General features: G+C 46.1%; 2 protein-coding genes across 9 annotated transcripts in view; one reads left to right on the top strand and one right to left on the bottom strand.

Annotated features, from left to right (window-relative positions):
* Positions 1-1,314: 1,314 nt before the first annotated feature.
* Positions 1,315-3,572, top strand: LOC6526295 (equilibrative nucleoside transporter 1). Of its 2 annotated transcripts, XM_015197860.3 has the most exons (5): positions 1,315-1,391; positions 1,472-1,808; positions 2,039-2,339; positions 2,393-2,863; positions 2,923-3,572. In XM_015197860.3, exons 2-5 carry the CDS (start codon positions 1,545-1,547, stop codon positions 3,315-3,317), a joined length of 1,431 nt encoding a protein of 476 aa, XP_015053346.1. In that variant the 5' UTR covers positions 1,315-1,391; positions 1,472-1,544; the 3' UTR covers positions 3,318-3,572. The 2 variants fall into 2 exon arrangements, with proteins under 2 accessions (XP_015053346.1, XP_002087417.1); XM_002087381.4 differs by having other exon boundaries at positions 1,336-1,808.
* A 1,925-nt stretch (positions 3,573-5,497) lies between these two features.
* Positions 5,498-16,817, bottom strand: part of LOC6526290 (1-phosphatidylinositol 4,5-bisphosphate phosphodiesterase classes I and II) — a 42,136-nt gene continuing 30,816 nt past the window's right edge. For 2 of the 7 annotated variants that reach the window (XM_015197890.3, XM_002087376.3), the window contains exons 5-17: positions 16,195-16,328; positions 15,533-15,718; positions 15,185-15,382; positions 14,557-14,739; positions 13,575-13,755; positions 12,246-12,480; positions 10,874-11,004; positions 8,959-9,172; positions 8,037-8,900; positions 7,271-7,736; positions 6,813-7,205; positions 6,605-6,749; positions 5,498-6,543 (exon numbers count right to left, since the gene is read on the bottom strand). In XM_015197890.3, the coding sequence (XP_015053376.1) occupies positions 6,310-6,543; positions 6,605-6,749; positions 6,813-7,205; positions 7,271-7,736; positions 8,037-8,900; positions 8,959-9,172; positions 10,874-11,004; positions 12,246-12,480; positions 13,575-13,755; positions 14,557-14,739; positions 15,185-15,382; positions 15,533-15,718; positions 16,195-16,328 (3,564 nt within the window). In that variant the 3' untranslated portion in view covers positions 5,498-6,309. The remainder of the gene's footprint in view (positions 6,544-6,604; positions 6,750-6,812; positions 7,206-7,270; positions 7,737-8,036; positions 8,901-8,958; positions 9,173-10,873; positions 11,005-12,245; positions 12,481-13,574; positions 13,756-14,556; positions 14,740-15,184; positions 15,383-15,532; positions 15,719-16,194; positions 16,329-16,817) is intronic. The other 5 variants (XM_039371104.1, XM_039371102.1, XM_039371105.1 and 2 more) reach the window with 5 other exon arrangements.

Genomic DNA, 16,817 nt, shown 5'->3' with positions numbered 1-16,817 from the left:
GTTGTTGGATTTTTAATTAAGCGTGGCCTGCACCCGAGGCTTTTCGTCGAGTAGCTCTTCTGGACACGGGAAAGTACGGCGAGCTCAGGAACAGCGAGCGTGGAACAGGTCTTGTTAGTAATTTTTAATTTGAGCTCTTCTGACAGCCAGCTGTCATATAAATTTAATTGAATTTACATTTTTATTAATTGCCAAGTCTGCCAGTGAGCGAGTGAGCCAAGTCTCGATCTCGTAGTGCTACCCGTTGGCATGAATGGGAGATGAGTTGCTAAAGCCGACTGGCTACTCATCAGAGCATCATACCATCAGCCCATCCACATCAACATACCCATCGCCATCCATATCCCCATACACATCCCCATCCACTTCCACTCTGTGAATGAATTTAATTTGAGATGATTTGTTGATGGTTTCGTTGTGGTGATTTCTTGCTGACTAATTTAATGTGATTTTTAAATTGCCAGCCGACCGAGGCTGAGTGTGTGGCCTGCGCAGGGGAATCAGAATCTCATCGGGAGATTGATTGGGCTCGTGGAGTGGGGGCAGCATTTTTACGGAATTAATGAGATGACACGCCTCTCGCTGGGATGCGAAACCCCCTCGCGATCATTATGAACTAATCTAATTTGCAAGCCCGGCGATGACAATCGAAGGCGGAAGAGCAGCCCCGATCCTTGCACCTCCATTCGCCTGGGCCACTGCGCTAACGAGGATGCTCGTCTTGCAAGACCCCCTCCAGTTTAATTCGCAAATCAAACAACCGCAGGGCAGAGATCGGAAATTCGCGCATAAGTAAATTAAAAATAAATTTATGTCCCGGCCAGTGAGGGGGTCAGGAAACGAATGTCCAGAGGGATGGAGCATGTGTTAACCGGTTTCGGGACGATCGCGAATGCAAATCCAATTAAAATTTCCCAACCGATCGATGGGCGAGGGATGGAGGGCGGATCGCATCCTGCGAATGGCGCTAAGCCGTAAACCGAAGCTGTGCGCTGATTTAAAACACTGCGGGGCGTGCTTATTGATTAAATACAAATTGCATTCATTCATCATCAGCTCTAGGGGCTGCTTGTTATTGGTGTTTTTAGTGTAGATGCTCTGGCTGGCAATTAAATTACGATTTGAGGTAGATGCTCTGCTCGTTTGGCAAATGAAATCCAATTACACAGCCCCCGAAAATAGAGAGACAAAGAAAAAGTGAAATCTCGTTTGAATCCCATCACATTTCGCGCCAAGGGCTGCCAACTTGTTTTAATGGTCTTGTGGCGTTAGTGCGACTTATTAGATATACTCATGTCATCGATTCATGTCGATTAACCATCGATAACTTTGTGTAATATTTTGTTTTGTTGTTTACCAATTATTCGTTTATGTTACGCAGTTTGTCCATGGTGAACGATATGCACATAACTAAGCTACAGCAGATTCAGTAACATCGATTACTTCTCTGCTGCTTTGAATAAAATTGCAGCACTCCCTTGGAGGCGTATTAAATTGATGAATACCAAGGACTGCGCAGAGAACAATAGTGGACTTCAGTGGCAATGCCAGGCACCAGTGACACACGACGACTGGTGGACGCCCAGGACGAGGATGACGAGATTCTGGGCACGGAGGGCAGCTTCGTTCCCGCCTTCCGTCCGCAGGACCACCAGGCGGATGAGCGATGCCTCTTGGAGCGCCATCAGGACGAAGTAGTTTTGGTGTCCAACGAACCCGCCAGTGGACGACTATTCACCTATCTCGTGTTCTACCTGCTGGGCATTGGCACCATGACCCCGTGGAACTTCTTTGTGACTGCGGAAGATGTGAGTGCTACGAGTGGAAATTTCCGCACCCGCATCCTAGTCAATTTAACTGAACTTCGGACATATAATTTTCATACAGCTGAACAACTGGGCCAAGCGCAATTCTAAGGCGTGCTGCTTATCAGCTTTGTCGTCGTCTTTTTACGACCCACACTGAGACGATAACTCTCTTTCCGATTTTCTTTGTTTTCCGCTGACTCAAGCTTTAACCGCGTCTGCTTCTCTTTCAGTACTGGAAGTACAAGTTCCGAAATGCATCGATTAATAACACAGATCTGGACGAAGAGCTCACCCCGCTGCAGAAGAGTTTCACCTGCGACTTGGCCCTCACGGCCACTATTTCCGGAACTGCCTTTCTGCTGCTAAACGCCATTTACGGACACCTTGTGTCCCTGCGCACCAAGATGTTGGGAACGCTGTGGATGATCCTCATCCTTTTCGGGGTTACAACTGGCTTTGTGGAGGTCAACACGGACACGTGGCAGGAACAGTTCTTCCTAATCACGCTCATCATTGTGGTGCTGCTAAATAGTGGGTACCTTGAACTATTCACTGAGTGCTTCTTTAATATTTATTTGATGCAGTATCTGCGGCTACAATGTCGGGAGCCCTTTACGGAGTCGCAGGACTATTTCCCTCCGAGTTCATCACCGCTGTGGTTAGCGGACAGGCTCTTGGCGGTATTCTCACCGCCCTGGCCTTCATTCTTGTGCTTGCATTCGACACGGGTCCCAACACCACAGCATTCATCTTTTTCATTGTGGGAGGAGTGCTCATCCTGCTCTGCATTGTGTGTTACGTAATCCTGGCTCGACAGCCCTTCTTTCGGTATTATCTCGAAGGTGGGGACAAGTACAAGATCATCCGCGCAGTGCCCTCGCACGACCGGAATGAAAGAGCTGAAGGTTTGCCGCTCGAGCCCATTTTGCGCCAGGTCATGTCGAAGATCTATCTGCATGCCATTTCCCTAGCGCTTCTGTACACCACGACACTGTCTGTTTATCCGGCAGTTACAGTGCTCATGCAGTCTGAGTACGGCCACAGCGAGTGGACAGGTAAACAGAAAACTTGTTCTTTTCGGTCGTGAGTTATATATATTACATATTTTTTACAGATGTTTACTATCTGCCCGTCGTCAACTACTTGATATTTAACTGCGGAGACTATTTTGGTCGTCTGTTTGCTGGCTGGCTGGAGCGACCAACAAACCAGAACACTTCGCTACTATTTATTGTAGTGCGCATGGCGTTTGTTCCGTTTTTCCTGTGCTCAAACTCCAGCGAACACAACTTTCTGCCAGTTTTGGTAAAACACGACTATTCTTTCATAGCGATGATGGTGATGTTTGCCTTGTCCAACGGATATTTCACCAACATTCTACTCATAATGGCGCCTAAAAGCGTTAAGCAGCATGAAAAGGAGCTGGCTTCGTCGATAATGGCAGCTGCTTTGAGCTGTGGCATGGCTGTAGGATCACTGCTAAGCCTTGTATTTGTTCAAATGCTTTGATTCAGCCAACAAAATAAGTCTGTCCATGGTGCCTTTGTAAGTTTCAGAATCTTAAGCTTTATAGTAATAGTTAACTTGTAATTGGGTTTTCTTCCGACTACGTTGGCGGTGTTAATTGTTTTTGTGTAACTCCAAATTTTACTCAATTTACATTTTTTTTTACCAAGTTTACCATATCGGAATGCCTAGATGTAAGGCTTAAAGTTTTCTTTATATACTAGAAATAAGAAGATTTTAAAAAATTAGAACAATTAATTTTTCTTGTTTAACGTTTATTTTGGGTTTTCTGCGGATCACAACAACAATGTGGATAGATTTTATGGGATTGCTCTTGTCATCAATCATTAACTAATGAACTCCATTTTAGCACTGTTTGTGTATTTTGACCAAAAATCTAGTCGCGAAAATCGAATCACTGATTCATTATTTAATTTGTGATATCAGTTAAAAGTTTTGATCGACAAAGAACATTTTTACGTATTTGGCGGAGTGCTTCCCAAACTGCGAAGGTGTCACTCCGAAAGTATGCAGCAGTGGATCTTATGTTGAAATCGAGAATCCACAACTCCTCAAACGTTAAAGGCGTTGTTCTAATATGCGATGCATGAAAAGTTCGGTGGACCTAGTTTTAAAGCCCACTTGTAGAACGTTTTTGTTTTTCTATGATCTCGAACAACAAATATCAATCACATTAAAATGGAAACATTACCGAGAAATCTGACTAAATACAGGAACAATTCTTTTCAATATTAGTGTATTATAATTTTTGGGTTCATTTTACTATCCTTAAGAAAACTTTATCTTAGGTTCTTGCTAACATCAAGAGTTTAGATTCGGTAAACATTTTATATGTGCCTTGGCAATATTATTGCAACAATGGGGTTCGGTTCCTCAATATTTATGTAGATTTATGTATAACGCTAGGGTAAGTCTAAACATTTATTTAACTAGATTATGTTATAGGCAACAACAAATTCGTTAGTTGCTCTGCTCGAAATATATTCAGCTCCATCCGCAATGGCCTAAATTTTCTCTGTTTTCACTTGTTTATTCATTTTTCCTTCGAAATCTTATGCTGTCCTTCGGTTTTCTGGTGTTTGACACCGATTTTGCTTTTCAATTTAAATTTCATTTTCGTATAAGTTTATGACATTATCGTTAACTTAGTTTAACAAACACACGCAAACAACGAACATCTATTAAAGCCTGTTTTTGTAGTGGGGTTTTGGGGATCTCGGGTTTCGAGGTGGGTTGGGTGGCATGCAAATGATAGTCTGCGGATAACAAAGTAACTACTACATCAAAGGTGGGGATAGCGAAAAACATCGACAGCACACAGATACGGATGCAGAGATACAGTCGATCGAGTAATGCTTACATACGTACAACACCAAAACTATTTTATTTTCTGCTGAGTTGCTACAATGTTAATGCTGCTGTATTGGATAAGTTAAGCCAATTGCACAATTACACAGAGATAGACACCGAGTGAGATAGACAATAGACAACCGGAGAAACACACACGTACATACTGTCAGCAGCTAGATACCATACTCTGGATATTGCTTGTTTGCTATGTGAATATATCGTATCTTGTGGAACATTCGTTATACGAAATCTACGAAACACGCACATCAAAAATTACAACATCAATCGGGAGTAAGGGGACCAACTGCGAGCGATACAGATTGAGGAAGATCATGAGTCGGTTCTTGAGTAAGAATTATGGGAATTACAACATTTAAGGTGGTTCTGCCGTCCAGTGAAATGTATTTTCAACATTGTTTTGATTACTCTCATAGTGTTCAGTGTTCGTTTAGATTACGTACTCATATGTATGTTGTGGGCTATGTTTGAATTTTGGATTTTGTTACAAGGCAGCTTAGGTTTATTTGAATATTTTCTTATTTCTTCGTTTGATTACCTAAGGAGTGGTGTCTGGTCTACAACATAGGTTAAGTACACTCAATAAATTTGCATATTTTATTGTTTGATTGTCTTGAGAAAGTGGTCGCATTTCGGCAGTTTCGGGGTTACCAAAATTGGTATGTTGGACCCCGCAAACTGCAGAATCGCCGTTCGTTTTTTGTTATTTTTGGTGTTGTAGGTTGTGTGCGACGCCGTCTGTGCGTGTGTGTGTATGCATTGGGGTAATTTGGTGCAAAGAAAAATAGGAGATGTAAGTGGGAAAAACAATCCGTATAGAATTTTATTGGAGCTTTGAAACGACTAGGTAAACATTAGAATATTGACTAAATCAAGAATAAATAGCAACCAACCGAAAACAAATGACTAATTGTTGGCCTAGACTTGTGCTCCGGCATCCGCTTTAGCATCTGCCTTGTGTGCGCACGAGATTCAATCCACAGTTTGTGTGAGAGCCTTAAACTAATTGTATAAATTATATCGATTAAAACTGATGTAAAGTACACACAACCACAATTAGCATTAGATAAATGGAGCACTCGGTCTCCTTCGTATAGACAAATAAATTATACTTATTTTCTGCTTCTGTTACATTTGTTTGCTTAATTAGACACTCAGAGTTTCAGCGAAGTTCGAATAGGAAGAAACCGTACGGTTTGACGGGGGTGTGATGGCTCGACCTCCATTAACACCATAGAAATACACCGTCACAGTATACAGATGGAGTACTGTAAAGTACGGATACGTCGACAATTACACTACAAGTACATCATACATGCAATAGATTTACATCTAGTTTGTTCAGTTAGAAAACGCGTTTTGCTTGGATTCCCCTTAGCAGTGGGATTTACAATGCCTAGGCTCAAGGGTCCTAAGGTCTAATCGAGGTCAGTTCCCATGAAATAGGTGTGGGAGGATAGGGACTACTCCTCCACTGCTTATATTCTACGAAGACTTTTCATTTCTATGTTTCTGCTGTAAATACTGAAGACTAACAACTGTTGAACCACAATTAATCCTAGGGATAATTTGGGCGGGGAGAAAAACCTTAACGGGCGTGGCCCATTTACGTCTTCATCTCGGCCGCTGCGGCGATGCTGTTGTGCGACCTTGCTGGCGAAATGGCCGAATGACTACCGGCAGCACCCGCGTCCAGATTTAGAGTGAGATTATTGCCTGAGAGGGCTGACGAACCGGAGCCCGAGCAGCCGTGGTGGTGCGGTCCATGGAAGAGCACCAAGAAGCCACTGCTGGAAACACAGCTTCGCGATTCGGCCTCCTTGTCGAGAATTTGACGAGCCTGGAAGTGTGTGGAAAACAAGTCGATTAATATGCTGATCGAATCGATTACATGAACTTACCTTGGAGCGGTGTTCTGCCAGGGAATTGCGCACTGAGTCGTGCTGCTTCTGGAGTTCATCCGTTCGCCGGTCGAAGGTCTGCTTCAGCCGCACGCGTTCTGCTACGCCACGTTCCACAACGGAGCTTGCCACCTCGCGTTTCATTCTGCCAGAAAAAGAACCCAAATGATTAGCAAAAGTTGAAGAGGCGAGGAAATACACAAGCCACCTGATCAGTTCATCTCGATCCCGGTGCACGGTGGCCAGATTCTTGACCTCGTTGCGGCGCGCCTCCTGCAGCTGGTGCATCACCTCTCCAGTGACCTTGTCCAGCGATGCCTTCAGCTGCTTTGTTTGACCAGTTTGCGATGTCTTTAGCACCTTCTCGGCAGCACTGTAAATAGCTTCGTGGTACTTCTCCTGCAGCTCCCGGTACTGGGACGTGTACTCCCGGCAGGCACTGCGCAGTCGCGACTCCTGTGTTCTGCCATCCAGGCTGCTGCTCCCGCCGGCTAAGTCCTCGCCGGCGTCCGCGGCTGCGCTCTCCTCGCTGCTATCGCCTAGATCCAGAGGGCAGGCGGGGATCTCTATGCCGGGCTCGCTGTGCGGAGAGAGACAATTACTAATTTCAATGGCGTCATCTGGCAGTGCCACGCCCACTGATTAACGCCCCGCCCAAACACTTACAGACTCTTGTTGCTTAGCCGTTTCACCAGCTTATTCGTGATGGCAAACTTCGGCTTCTTGCCCTCCAGCGGACTGGATTTCTGGCCAGCGATCTTGACCTTTTCCTTGTCATGCTTCTTTCGCAGCGACTCCAGCTTCTTCTCCATCTCGAGACGCTTTTCCTTGACGGACTTGTGATCCAATATCTTCTCCAGCGGCTCCGCCAACACAAGATCCACATCAAACTGCGAAGACTCCACCTGGCGGATGGAGGTGCTTACGGACTGGTCCAGGGAGTGCTGATGCTGAATTGAGGGTGCCACGATGGAGACGCTATCCTCTCCCCTTCCGCCATCGGTCCGATCCACGGTAACGTCCACACTCATTGCCGCAGCAGCCGAGATACTCGCCCTGTGCTTGGGCGAAGTCGCTAGCGATTCAACCGGACGCAGCTCCTTTTTCTGGCCACCTACTTGGACGAAAACGACTGGAGGATCAGACAGAATCGAGCAGATCGGGTGGGCAGGGGAAAAGGTTTAGAGGTTGTGCAGTTTGTGTGTCCGTCAACCGTTTTGAGTGTGGGAGTATGGGTGGTGGTGGGTAGTGGGTTGTGGGTTGGGTAGTGTTTGTGGTGTTGGTTTAACCAAATCCGAAAATCCAAAAGTACAACCGAAAGTTATATGAAACGTTACCAAAAAGAAAAGTAGAAAGAAAAGTAGGTAAATTAAAATCGCAATTCGAAGTGGGTAAGTGGAGCTACGCTTAACAGCTAGTGCAGTTTACTCACACGACTTGGACAGATCCTCGTCCGCATTGCCCAGCGCTTCGGCCTCGTCGGTCAGAACAGACAGTTGAATATCGCGCTTCTCCAGCTCACTTTGGTATTTAATAGGGTTCGCTAGCGCCTCTGCGAAATTGGAGAGATCGTCGGGCACATAATCCTTGACCACCACGCACAGGAAAAGGGATGCCAGGGCTATTGGTTGACCCACTTCGGATCGGAGATTCACATGTCGGTAGCCCGGACAGAGACCGATTACGGGCAAAACGCGGTGACCAATGAGTTTGCCACCCTCCTCATATGCGGCGATTCGAATGCTCGCCAGCTCAGGCAGAACCACCTTCTTAAACACAAACGGCTCCTCGTCGTAAAGTGGATTCATTCCATTGTCCCGGACTGTCTTGGTGCGGAACTTCTTTCTCACAGTGTCCGCTGGCAAGCCGTACATGTCCACTTCCACAAAAGTGTTCGCCCTCTTATCCGTGAGAAACTGTCCCGATAAAACCGTGATCGATACTGTGCCTGCTATGATGCCATCCACAGTGCTCTCTGCGAAGGGATCCAGTCTGCGATCTGAGCGGCGCATAAACTCCGGCTTGAGTAGATAACCGGAACGAGCGTTGTACTCGAAGATCCCCAAGTTGAGTTGCATGGCAAGATCGAGGGTTTGGAAGTTGAGTGCCACGAGCTGACATCCGGCATTCCAGAACAACTGCGGCATAAAGTTGGAGCTATCGAAGCGAGTTCCCGCCGGATAGACTCGAGATAACTGGTGCTTGTTGTAGTTCACAAACTCAATCGGTCGCTCCTTCAACAGTGTCGTTGCCTGTTTCTCATCGAACGAAGACATTTCGTAGCAGCGATTCTTTTCTAAAAGATCGGGTACAGAAAATTAATTAATTATCAGCAAAAAACAAAGGTTACTTACTTTCCGCATTTTCAAAGGAGCTAAAATGGATAGGTTGAACATAGTTGACCAAGGCTGAAATCTCTGCCCCAGCCTCCGTTTCCTTCTGAGCCTTTTCCGGCGGAGGTTCGTTGCCGCTGGGCAAATTGGGCGTGGTGTTGGGCAGGGATTCATCCTCCGAGGAGCTGTCCGAATCAGAGGATCCAGTGCTGTCTTTGGAGCTCTGGCGGATTTGCTGTGGTGGGAGATAAGAAAGATAAAAGGGTTGTTAGTTATGCGGGTGGTTAATCCTGAGGTCACCAACAGCAGTTACCCGGTTACATATTACGTATACGCAGTGTGGGACCCCATGGTGAAACTATTAAATTGCATGTCATTGCATTGCTGGTCCCAAAAGGGACCACAACGAGCCACATACGAGCAGTGAAGATGGAATATGAGACCCATTATTATATGTTAAGCTGTTGTAGCTGCCAGAGATCCTGCTTACTCTCCTTATTTTTGTGCACAGTGAAAATATATTGGTGTTCCGTATAGACACTCTTTCATGTTACAAATTTTTTATAGGACTTTCGACCAGAAGATGGATTTTCTTCAAGAAATGATATAGTCACACATCTTCCTAGATTACCAGCCACAAATACTTTTTCTTTGTGTGCAGATAATGCGAAGAAAATTGCACAGATTGTGTTCCCTTCATGGCGAGAAATGGCGAAAAGGGGAAGTATACAATGCATTGCTGGGCATTGCATAAAGTTTACGACATGAGAGCAACTAGCACATGGCGGTCTGCGGTTGCGGCTTAATCCTCCCCTTACCCATTGTCCAGCCGGAACCACGTCACTACGAAATCGATTTATAAAAGCCCCAATCCGGCGGCCAAAGGAAGTGCGCATAATGTGCGCCTGCTCGAGGACCAGAACCCTGGTGAATCCTGGCGAATCCCTAGCGGCTAATGAGGGCGAAAGGCACAGCATACCGCGCTTCCCAAAATGTAAATGTCCACCATGTGAACAACGGAAGCTTAACTTCCATTAGCTGATGCTTCCCATACGGCATTTATTATGCAGTACGGCCATTACTCCACAGCCAACAAAACAGACACAGCAAAAAATCATTAATTATAACACTGCACTATTAGCAGACAGGCAAATGAAATTAAAATGCATAAGGGTGCAACTATTTAGCCAAGTTAGTATGGCTTTGTACTCCGCCCAAGTTCCGGGGGATTCCCACGTGGCTCCAGTTTTGATTACTGCCTGCGATACTAATGGTCCGGGTGACTTTTGATTAGTGGCCATATCGTGTCGTTTTCCCTCTGTCCGGACATGGACGGACATGTCCACATCGAGGATCCACAGTGCGCAGTTCGTTGACTGTCAGTGGTCATCAGGCAACCAACCGCATACATTTCCATTGCCAGCCAAATCCACTCCATTTCATTCATTTCCATGCACACATTCATTTAGAACTTTTTGTGGAGCACACATGCACTCAGAAAAATTACGAGAGCTTGGATTTCTCAAAAGTACGATGTAGTGCGGTGTGTCAATCAGTTCGAAGCCCTACTTTTTAGCAGTGCATCAGTGGCCTTTTGCCTCTTTCCCGTACTGTCAACATGATTATTGCGTATGCAAACGCCGGACGTAAAGAGAGCAGCCCGGTGACAATCATCATCAGGAAGAACAACGGCCAACAGCCAACAGCAAACAGAAAAACAAATCAGCCGGAGTCAACAGGGGAACCGAAAAGTACTCCTTGCTATCCTTGCCATATCCGTTATCCTTTTATCTGTGTATGCGACGTGGAGTGTGCCATTAAATGCAATTATAGGCATGCTAGTGACACGCCCACGAAGACAATAATGGGTAGATACGCTGTGGCCTTTGACCTTTCATCACTGTGCTCAATGGCGTGCAACAATACTCGTACTCACTTGCAACGGCGGTGCGTGTCCACTTCCGGTTCCTGTTCCCGTGGCAACGTCCCCGTTGGCGGTGCTCCTGGTCACGCCCCCATCCTCCTGCGCGGCCGCCAGAGCGACTTGTTGCGCCGCCTTGGCATCCACTAAAAAATATACAAACAAAACTTGTAAGTGTTGTACAGACAAAAAAAACTGCCCCGACAGCTACGCATATTCGCTATAAATTGTAAGCCAATAAAACCAAAAAAAAAATATTTTATTTAGTAATTCAAGTGTAAATATGCATTTACGAACGGCCCTCCCTGTCAACGCAATAAGCCAGGCTTTTAAATTGCAGTTTCGCCCTAATGGAATATAATAAAAATATGTATAAATCAAATTACATAGACCAGAAGGAAGGGAGGGGGAGGTCTTCTAAATGGGATGCAATTGCTGCGCTGGGATCCGGGGGATAGAGAGATGACAGCTGGGAGCTGCAGCCGCTTGGCTGGGACGGGGGGAAATAATTTGCATTTATAAATTGGCTTTTTGCAATTCATGAGCTAAATGTCATCCGGCCAATGCCAGGAGGATGTGGCTCCTAAGGGGGCGACGGGCGAAACGGCGACAACTGTGCAGCTGCGCATGCAAATGAGTCCTGCAGGAACTCAAAGCTCGCAAACAGGAAGTGGAAGTGGAAGTGGTCATGCGGCAAATTTATCAACAACATTTCGTTGCGAAACTTTCAATGGGAGCCACTCGAATGCTCTACGCCAAGTTTTACTAACTGGAAGGAGGACGTGCCTCGTCCTGGGAACTGGTTACTGGTAACTTTGTCTAAATATTTGGCGTGTAGACTGCAAGCACTCAATTGGCAGGTAGTATTTATAGTGCACTTTATGACACAAACTCAATGTGGCGATGTTATCTATTAAACGCATCTTATTGGAACATCTCAACCATCTGCATCCACTGGGATGTCGAACTGTAAGAAGCCCAGCTTCCTAGCTTTTTAAGTCCCAAGTGCTGTCCGTGTGCCAGCAAACTCAAACATCCTGTTCATTAGGCGCCACCCCGCATCCCAACTCCTCGACTGTGCTCCGAATTTGATATTCCCAGCCTGCCTTGCTGGCTGCTGAACTTTTGCAGGGAACACCGAGCAGCTGCTGCGTGTGCGGAACTCATTTGCATTTTCATAGGCCAAGGGGTTGAATAGAAGTGCGGGGTGGAGGGCAGGAAGGCAGGAAGCTTCGATGCGGAAACATATGTGAGTCAGACTTAAAATCGAGAGAAAGCGAGCGGCAAACCGAACAGAGCTCAGACCACATTAGGCATAAGCCATGTGTTTGCTGCGCAGAGGGAGTTACAGTTTGGTTTAGTGGATGGCTTAGCTTAAATAACACACCTGAGTTCGCTGTAGTCAGTTTGTTGTTGGCTGCCGGCGTGCCCACCTGCGCCGGCTTTTTGTGGTGATGATGGTGATGGTGGTGGTGGTGCTTCTTCTTGTTCTTGATGATGATCTTGCGGCGCAGCATCGCCGGCGGTGGCAAGTCCATGTTCGGTTCCAGCGGATGCGAGTCCAGCGGCTTGTCGAGCAGCATATCGCCGAATATTTCGCGACAATAGTTCGCAATTTTCGCCTGTCAAAAGTGGAAAATGCGGAAATTAATGACGTGGCATACGTTTGACATTTAAGTATTCTTCAGAGCATTGTATATGCATAGCCTTATTTAGCGATCTTTTAATGGCACTTGAAAGGAATATTTATTAATCATACCTTCGATAGAAACTTGTACTACACTCGTTTTATTTTGAAGAAATACACTGTCATGTAATTCGAGTAATTCGATGCTCAACATCTTTTAATGGCACTTGAAAGGAATATTTATTAATCATACCTTCGATAGAAACTTGTACTACACTCGTTTTATTTTGAAGAAATACACTGTCATGTAATTCGAGTAATTCGATGCTCAACATGTGAAGAGCTTTACTGTCATAAGTTTCGTTTTTGGCACGTGGCACGTTTGCTACCTGGCCTTGTTACCTGGCTGTGCTCCCAGTGGGAAATTTAGTTTATATTACTACTTTTAATGGTTAAACTTCTGGCTCTGCGCCGGTACTTGGCCTCCTGTTTGGCTGCTTTTACCTTTCGGGCCGTAAAAACTTTGCCTTTGTTATTATCCGCTCGTGAGGCTTAAGCAGCCGGCAATTACCGTTCGAGTGCCTTCTGAGATTCGCCAAGTTCCGGGACTCCTGACTCCCTTCATGCTCCTTAAGTAATGTTTTCAGACTCAAGGCTCCCACACATGTGTGCCACCGCCGAGTCACTTGTTTGTCTTTCCCCGAGTGATGGATTAGGCTGATGAGTTAGGACTCGACTCGACTACTGTTGTTTTAGGACAAGTAACTTTGTGGCCTTCTGCGTTCATCAATTTAGCCTGGCCAAAGGAGAGTTTATTGCCCTCTTTTTGTTCTGTTTTTGCCTCTTGGTACTTTTGCTCCTAATTGGATCTTAGCCTTTGGTATTGGCGATGCATTTTTATGGCAGGGGATTCCAAAAATAGAGTAATGCATATTCCTAATTCTGCCTTTTTTGCCTACTTGTTGTTTTCAGATATGGAGAACGCAGCTTGTACACATAAGAAAGACTGATGGTCCTTCTACTAGATTTTTTGATATACTAAAACAGATACCAATGGTCTTCCCAAGCCTCCACTCGGTGGGTTCTCACCTGTTGCCTAGGGTTGCAGTGATTCTCAAAGCTCAATATCACAGGGTATTCGGATGTTTTAAATGCACTCTCTGCGATGGCCTCCAGCACGTCCTTGGCGAAAATCTCGGGCACGAACGTGTAGCCGTGGACAATGACCGGCTCCTCAGTGCGTCCATTCCAAAAGTCAAGCTCGACGCATCTGCAGTAAAGCGGGAAGACAGAAGACACTCAAGTTGAAAGTGGTAAAAGCAAATGACAATTTCCTACTTTTCAGTTTTATTTTCCCCTTCCCATGAGCATTACGACACCCATACCCATTTCCCACTTCCCATTTTCCTCTGTAAATCGCACGCAAAGTGCCGAATGCAATGTGACAGTCATACAAGCGGAGAATAAAAGCAAAATAACAACTTCTGCGTCAATAAATTTTGTGATGTGATGCATCGTCATGATCGTTGTCAGTTACAGGCGAAAAAGAGCAGACTCAAGTGCGAATCTGTTCACATCCCTTTTGGTTTGGATACATAAAGAAGTCCGAGCGAATAATAAAAAGGATATATTTTAGTTCAGAAATTTTATACCCTATACCTCTTGTATTTCACAGCCATTAAATTTTGTAACCAAAAATGTTCTAACAAGAAATTGAACTGCGCACAGTACCCATGCGTTGCGTTAAATGGGGGGAAACGGATTTAATGTTTTACGCTCGGGTTTTATATACGTTTTTAATGATTTTTTTCAGTGAATGCAGTTCTCTGGCGTTGAAAACTGCACCTGATGTTTTAAGTGAATGCCATCGAGAGTTGCTTTTTATGTGTGCGCTTCTCATCCGAAGGCCACCACACACGCCAGCACACACACACTCTGGGATTAAGGTCATGGTCAGCACTCGAGCAACGGCAGCTGACCACATCAATTGCGTCATCTGCATTCCGCCGAGTGACCCGCATCCGTATCACCATCCGCATCCGCAGCCGGATGAAGTCCGCACTCCACTCACCTGCATCCCGCCAGGAGGCACTGCCTGTAAATCTCCACGGACGACTTGCCAGTCAGCTGGTGGCCCGTCAAGTAGGTGTTGTGCGAGGAGTTGATGAAGTAGTGCGACATCGGCTGGTCCATGTCATCGCAGAGATCGAGCTTGCTGGGCGCCATGATGGGATTGTCGTCGCCCATTAAGTACCTGTGGGTTGTAGAAATGGGTACACGTCGGGATTACATAGTCGTCAACATGGAGAAGCTCAAACGTGGCACATAACTCGCTGAAGTGTTTGAGCAGCTGAGGATGTCGCCAGTTCCTAAGATGTTTGGCTGCTGGCTGCAGCTGCAAAATGCGAGGTTTCACGGCTGCTAAGCCACTCAGGGTAGACTAAGCTCCCCTGACAGCCATACCATTTTCTATTTCCCCGAGCGGGAAACAGCGCAACGTCATATTCATGTTCACTTGCATATGCATATTCACATGCACTCGCACTGGCACTCACACTCAAGAGGACCTTCGAGTGACGCTAACAGCCCCAACAGCTCGCACTGCGTCCGATAAGCTGTCACGCCCAGAAGGGTTGGCCCCAGTGAGTGGATTCAGTGCCTCCACACCCAGTTCGCCACCCAGCAACAAGTCAGCTCACCTCAAAAAGCCATCCAGGCTGAGTTGGCCCTTTTGCGCGTTGAACTTGTTGGGCTCATACTGCTGGATGAGCTCCTTGGCGCGGGCGGGATTCGCGTAGGGATAGAGGATCTCGTTGAGGCGGGGATCACGCTGCGTCTTGTTCAGGAACTCCACCAGTTGGGCGATGGACATGCACTTGCGCTTCGAGTTGCCGACGCTGAGGAAAAGCAGGAAAGAAACACGTTAAAGCTTTACAATGAGTAAAGGAGTTTGGCAACAGCAAAATCAACGCAATATGTATTTTTGAGCATCCAATTGCGAATTAAATCCATCTCCAAAAATAATTACTACTCTCAGGTACACTTACATGCTGTCGAAGAGGCGCTCCACCTCCGAGCGCTGCGTGAGATATTTGTACAAATTGTAAAAGTCCTCGAATTGAAATTTGGACACCGGTATGCTATCGACCTTTCCCGACGGCAAACCGGTCACGTCCAGCGCCTTCTCGACACGTTTGCGATCCTCCTTGTTTTGGGCGAAAAGTTTTATGATGCTAAAGTGGTCACGACCAGAATTTGACCAGCGGCGGAGTGGAGTGGAGCGGAGAGTTGGATGGCGGACAATGGCGTGCGGTTGGTGTTGATGAGGTTGATGAGGTTGTTGTCGTCGTCGTCGTTGTCATCATCATCGTGGGTCGCCAGTGATGCATGAGCCACGTTCCAGGAGCAGCAACAGAAGCAGGATGGGGAGCATAAAAAAGGGAAATTGCGAAATAGAAATTGGCGTAAATTTCAATTTTCAGCTCAACGTCGATGGCTACTCTCAACAAATATTTGTCAAGTGCTTCAACGCACAATGCACAAGAGCTAGCAACCCGAACCCGAACCCGAAAGTCGGCCGGGATCCAGGGATCCAGGACTCAGGACATGGAACGTTGAGGCTAGGAAGTGTAGTAGGTAGTGTAGGGCTTGTGAGTGGGATTGGCATGGGGATTGGTATTGGTTTTGGTAAGTGCCTGTTGTCAATTACTTTTTCACTGGTATGCGACCGCTCTTGTCCACCTGGAGACACAGTTTGGTGTGGGCCTTCTGCAGGAACATAATCGCCGACCCGTTGAGCTGGGCCAAGCTGTAGGCCAACTTGATGAGTCCGTCGCTCCAGAGCTGAAAAAGCGGAAAGAGTGCGTTTGCACGGATAGATTTAAAAACGTGGCTGGAACAGTGTGCTTAGTACATATATGTTACCAGTGAGTAAGGATAGGCAATTCCCAAGTGTTTTTCGTATGCAATGCTCAAGGCTTCAATCAATATCGAGATGGCTCAAAGTGGAAGAAGAGTGCCGAAAGATTTTAATTTGCAACTTTTATAGTTGATTGAATTACTCACTTCATTTGGGAAAATCAAATCTTTCAACTGCTGTTTAATTCAAAGCAAAGAGCCTAACTCAAATAGTTCGTAACATGTTGACTCGGCCTGATTGTCTCATGTGCAAAGTATTTTAGAGATACTTTGTCGGCGGCAACACGGGGCGGATGTGTGATGCAGGCTGAGATTGATTGTACAGTCAGTCGGAATGCAAACTGTTGCCCAGTTGGCCAGTGGCCATCTATTTCCATCCCTTCCAGTGCACAACCATCGCTTACTCATGTGTGT

Source organism: Drosophila yakuba, chromosome 2L (assembly GCF_016746365.2).
Source record: "Drosophila yakuba strain Tai18E2 chromosome 2L, Prin_Dyak_Tai18E2_2.1, whole genome shotgun sequence".
NCBI classification, from domain to species: domain Eukaryota; kingdom Metazoa; phylum Arthropoda; class Insecta; order Diptera; family Drosophilidae; genus Drosophila; species Drosophila yakuba.
The sequence above is the reverse complement of the archived record's forward strand: the minus strand, read 5'-3'. Positions and strand labels throughout refer to the sequence as shown.

Excerpts from the sequence above, each read along its gene's own strand:
- LOC6526295 (XM_015197860.3), top strand. The coding sequence starts at position 1,545 with ATGCCAGGCACCAGTGACACACGACGACTGGTGGACGCCCAGGACGAG. Across the intron at positions 1,809-2,038 it reads TCTTTGTGACTGCGGAAGAT|TACTGGAAGTACAAGTTCCG; the intron begins GTGAGTGCTACG and ends CTTCTCTTTCAG. Across the intron at positions 2,340-2,392 it reads CATTGTGGTGCTGCTAAATA|TATCTGCGGCTACAATGTCG; the intron begins GTGGGTACCTTG and ends TATTTGATGCAG.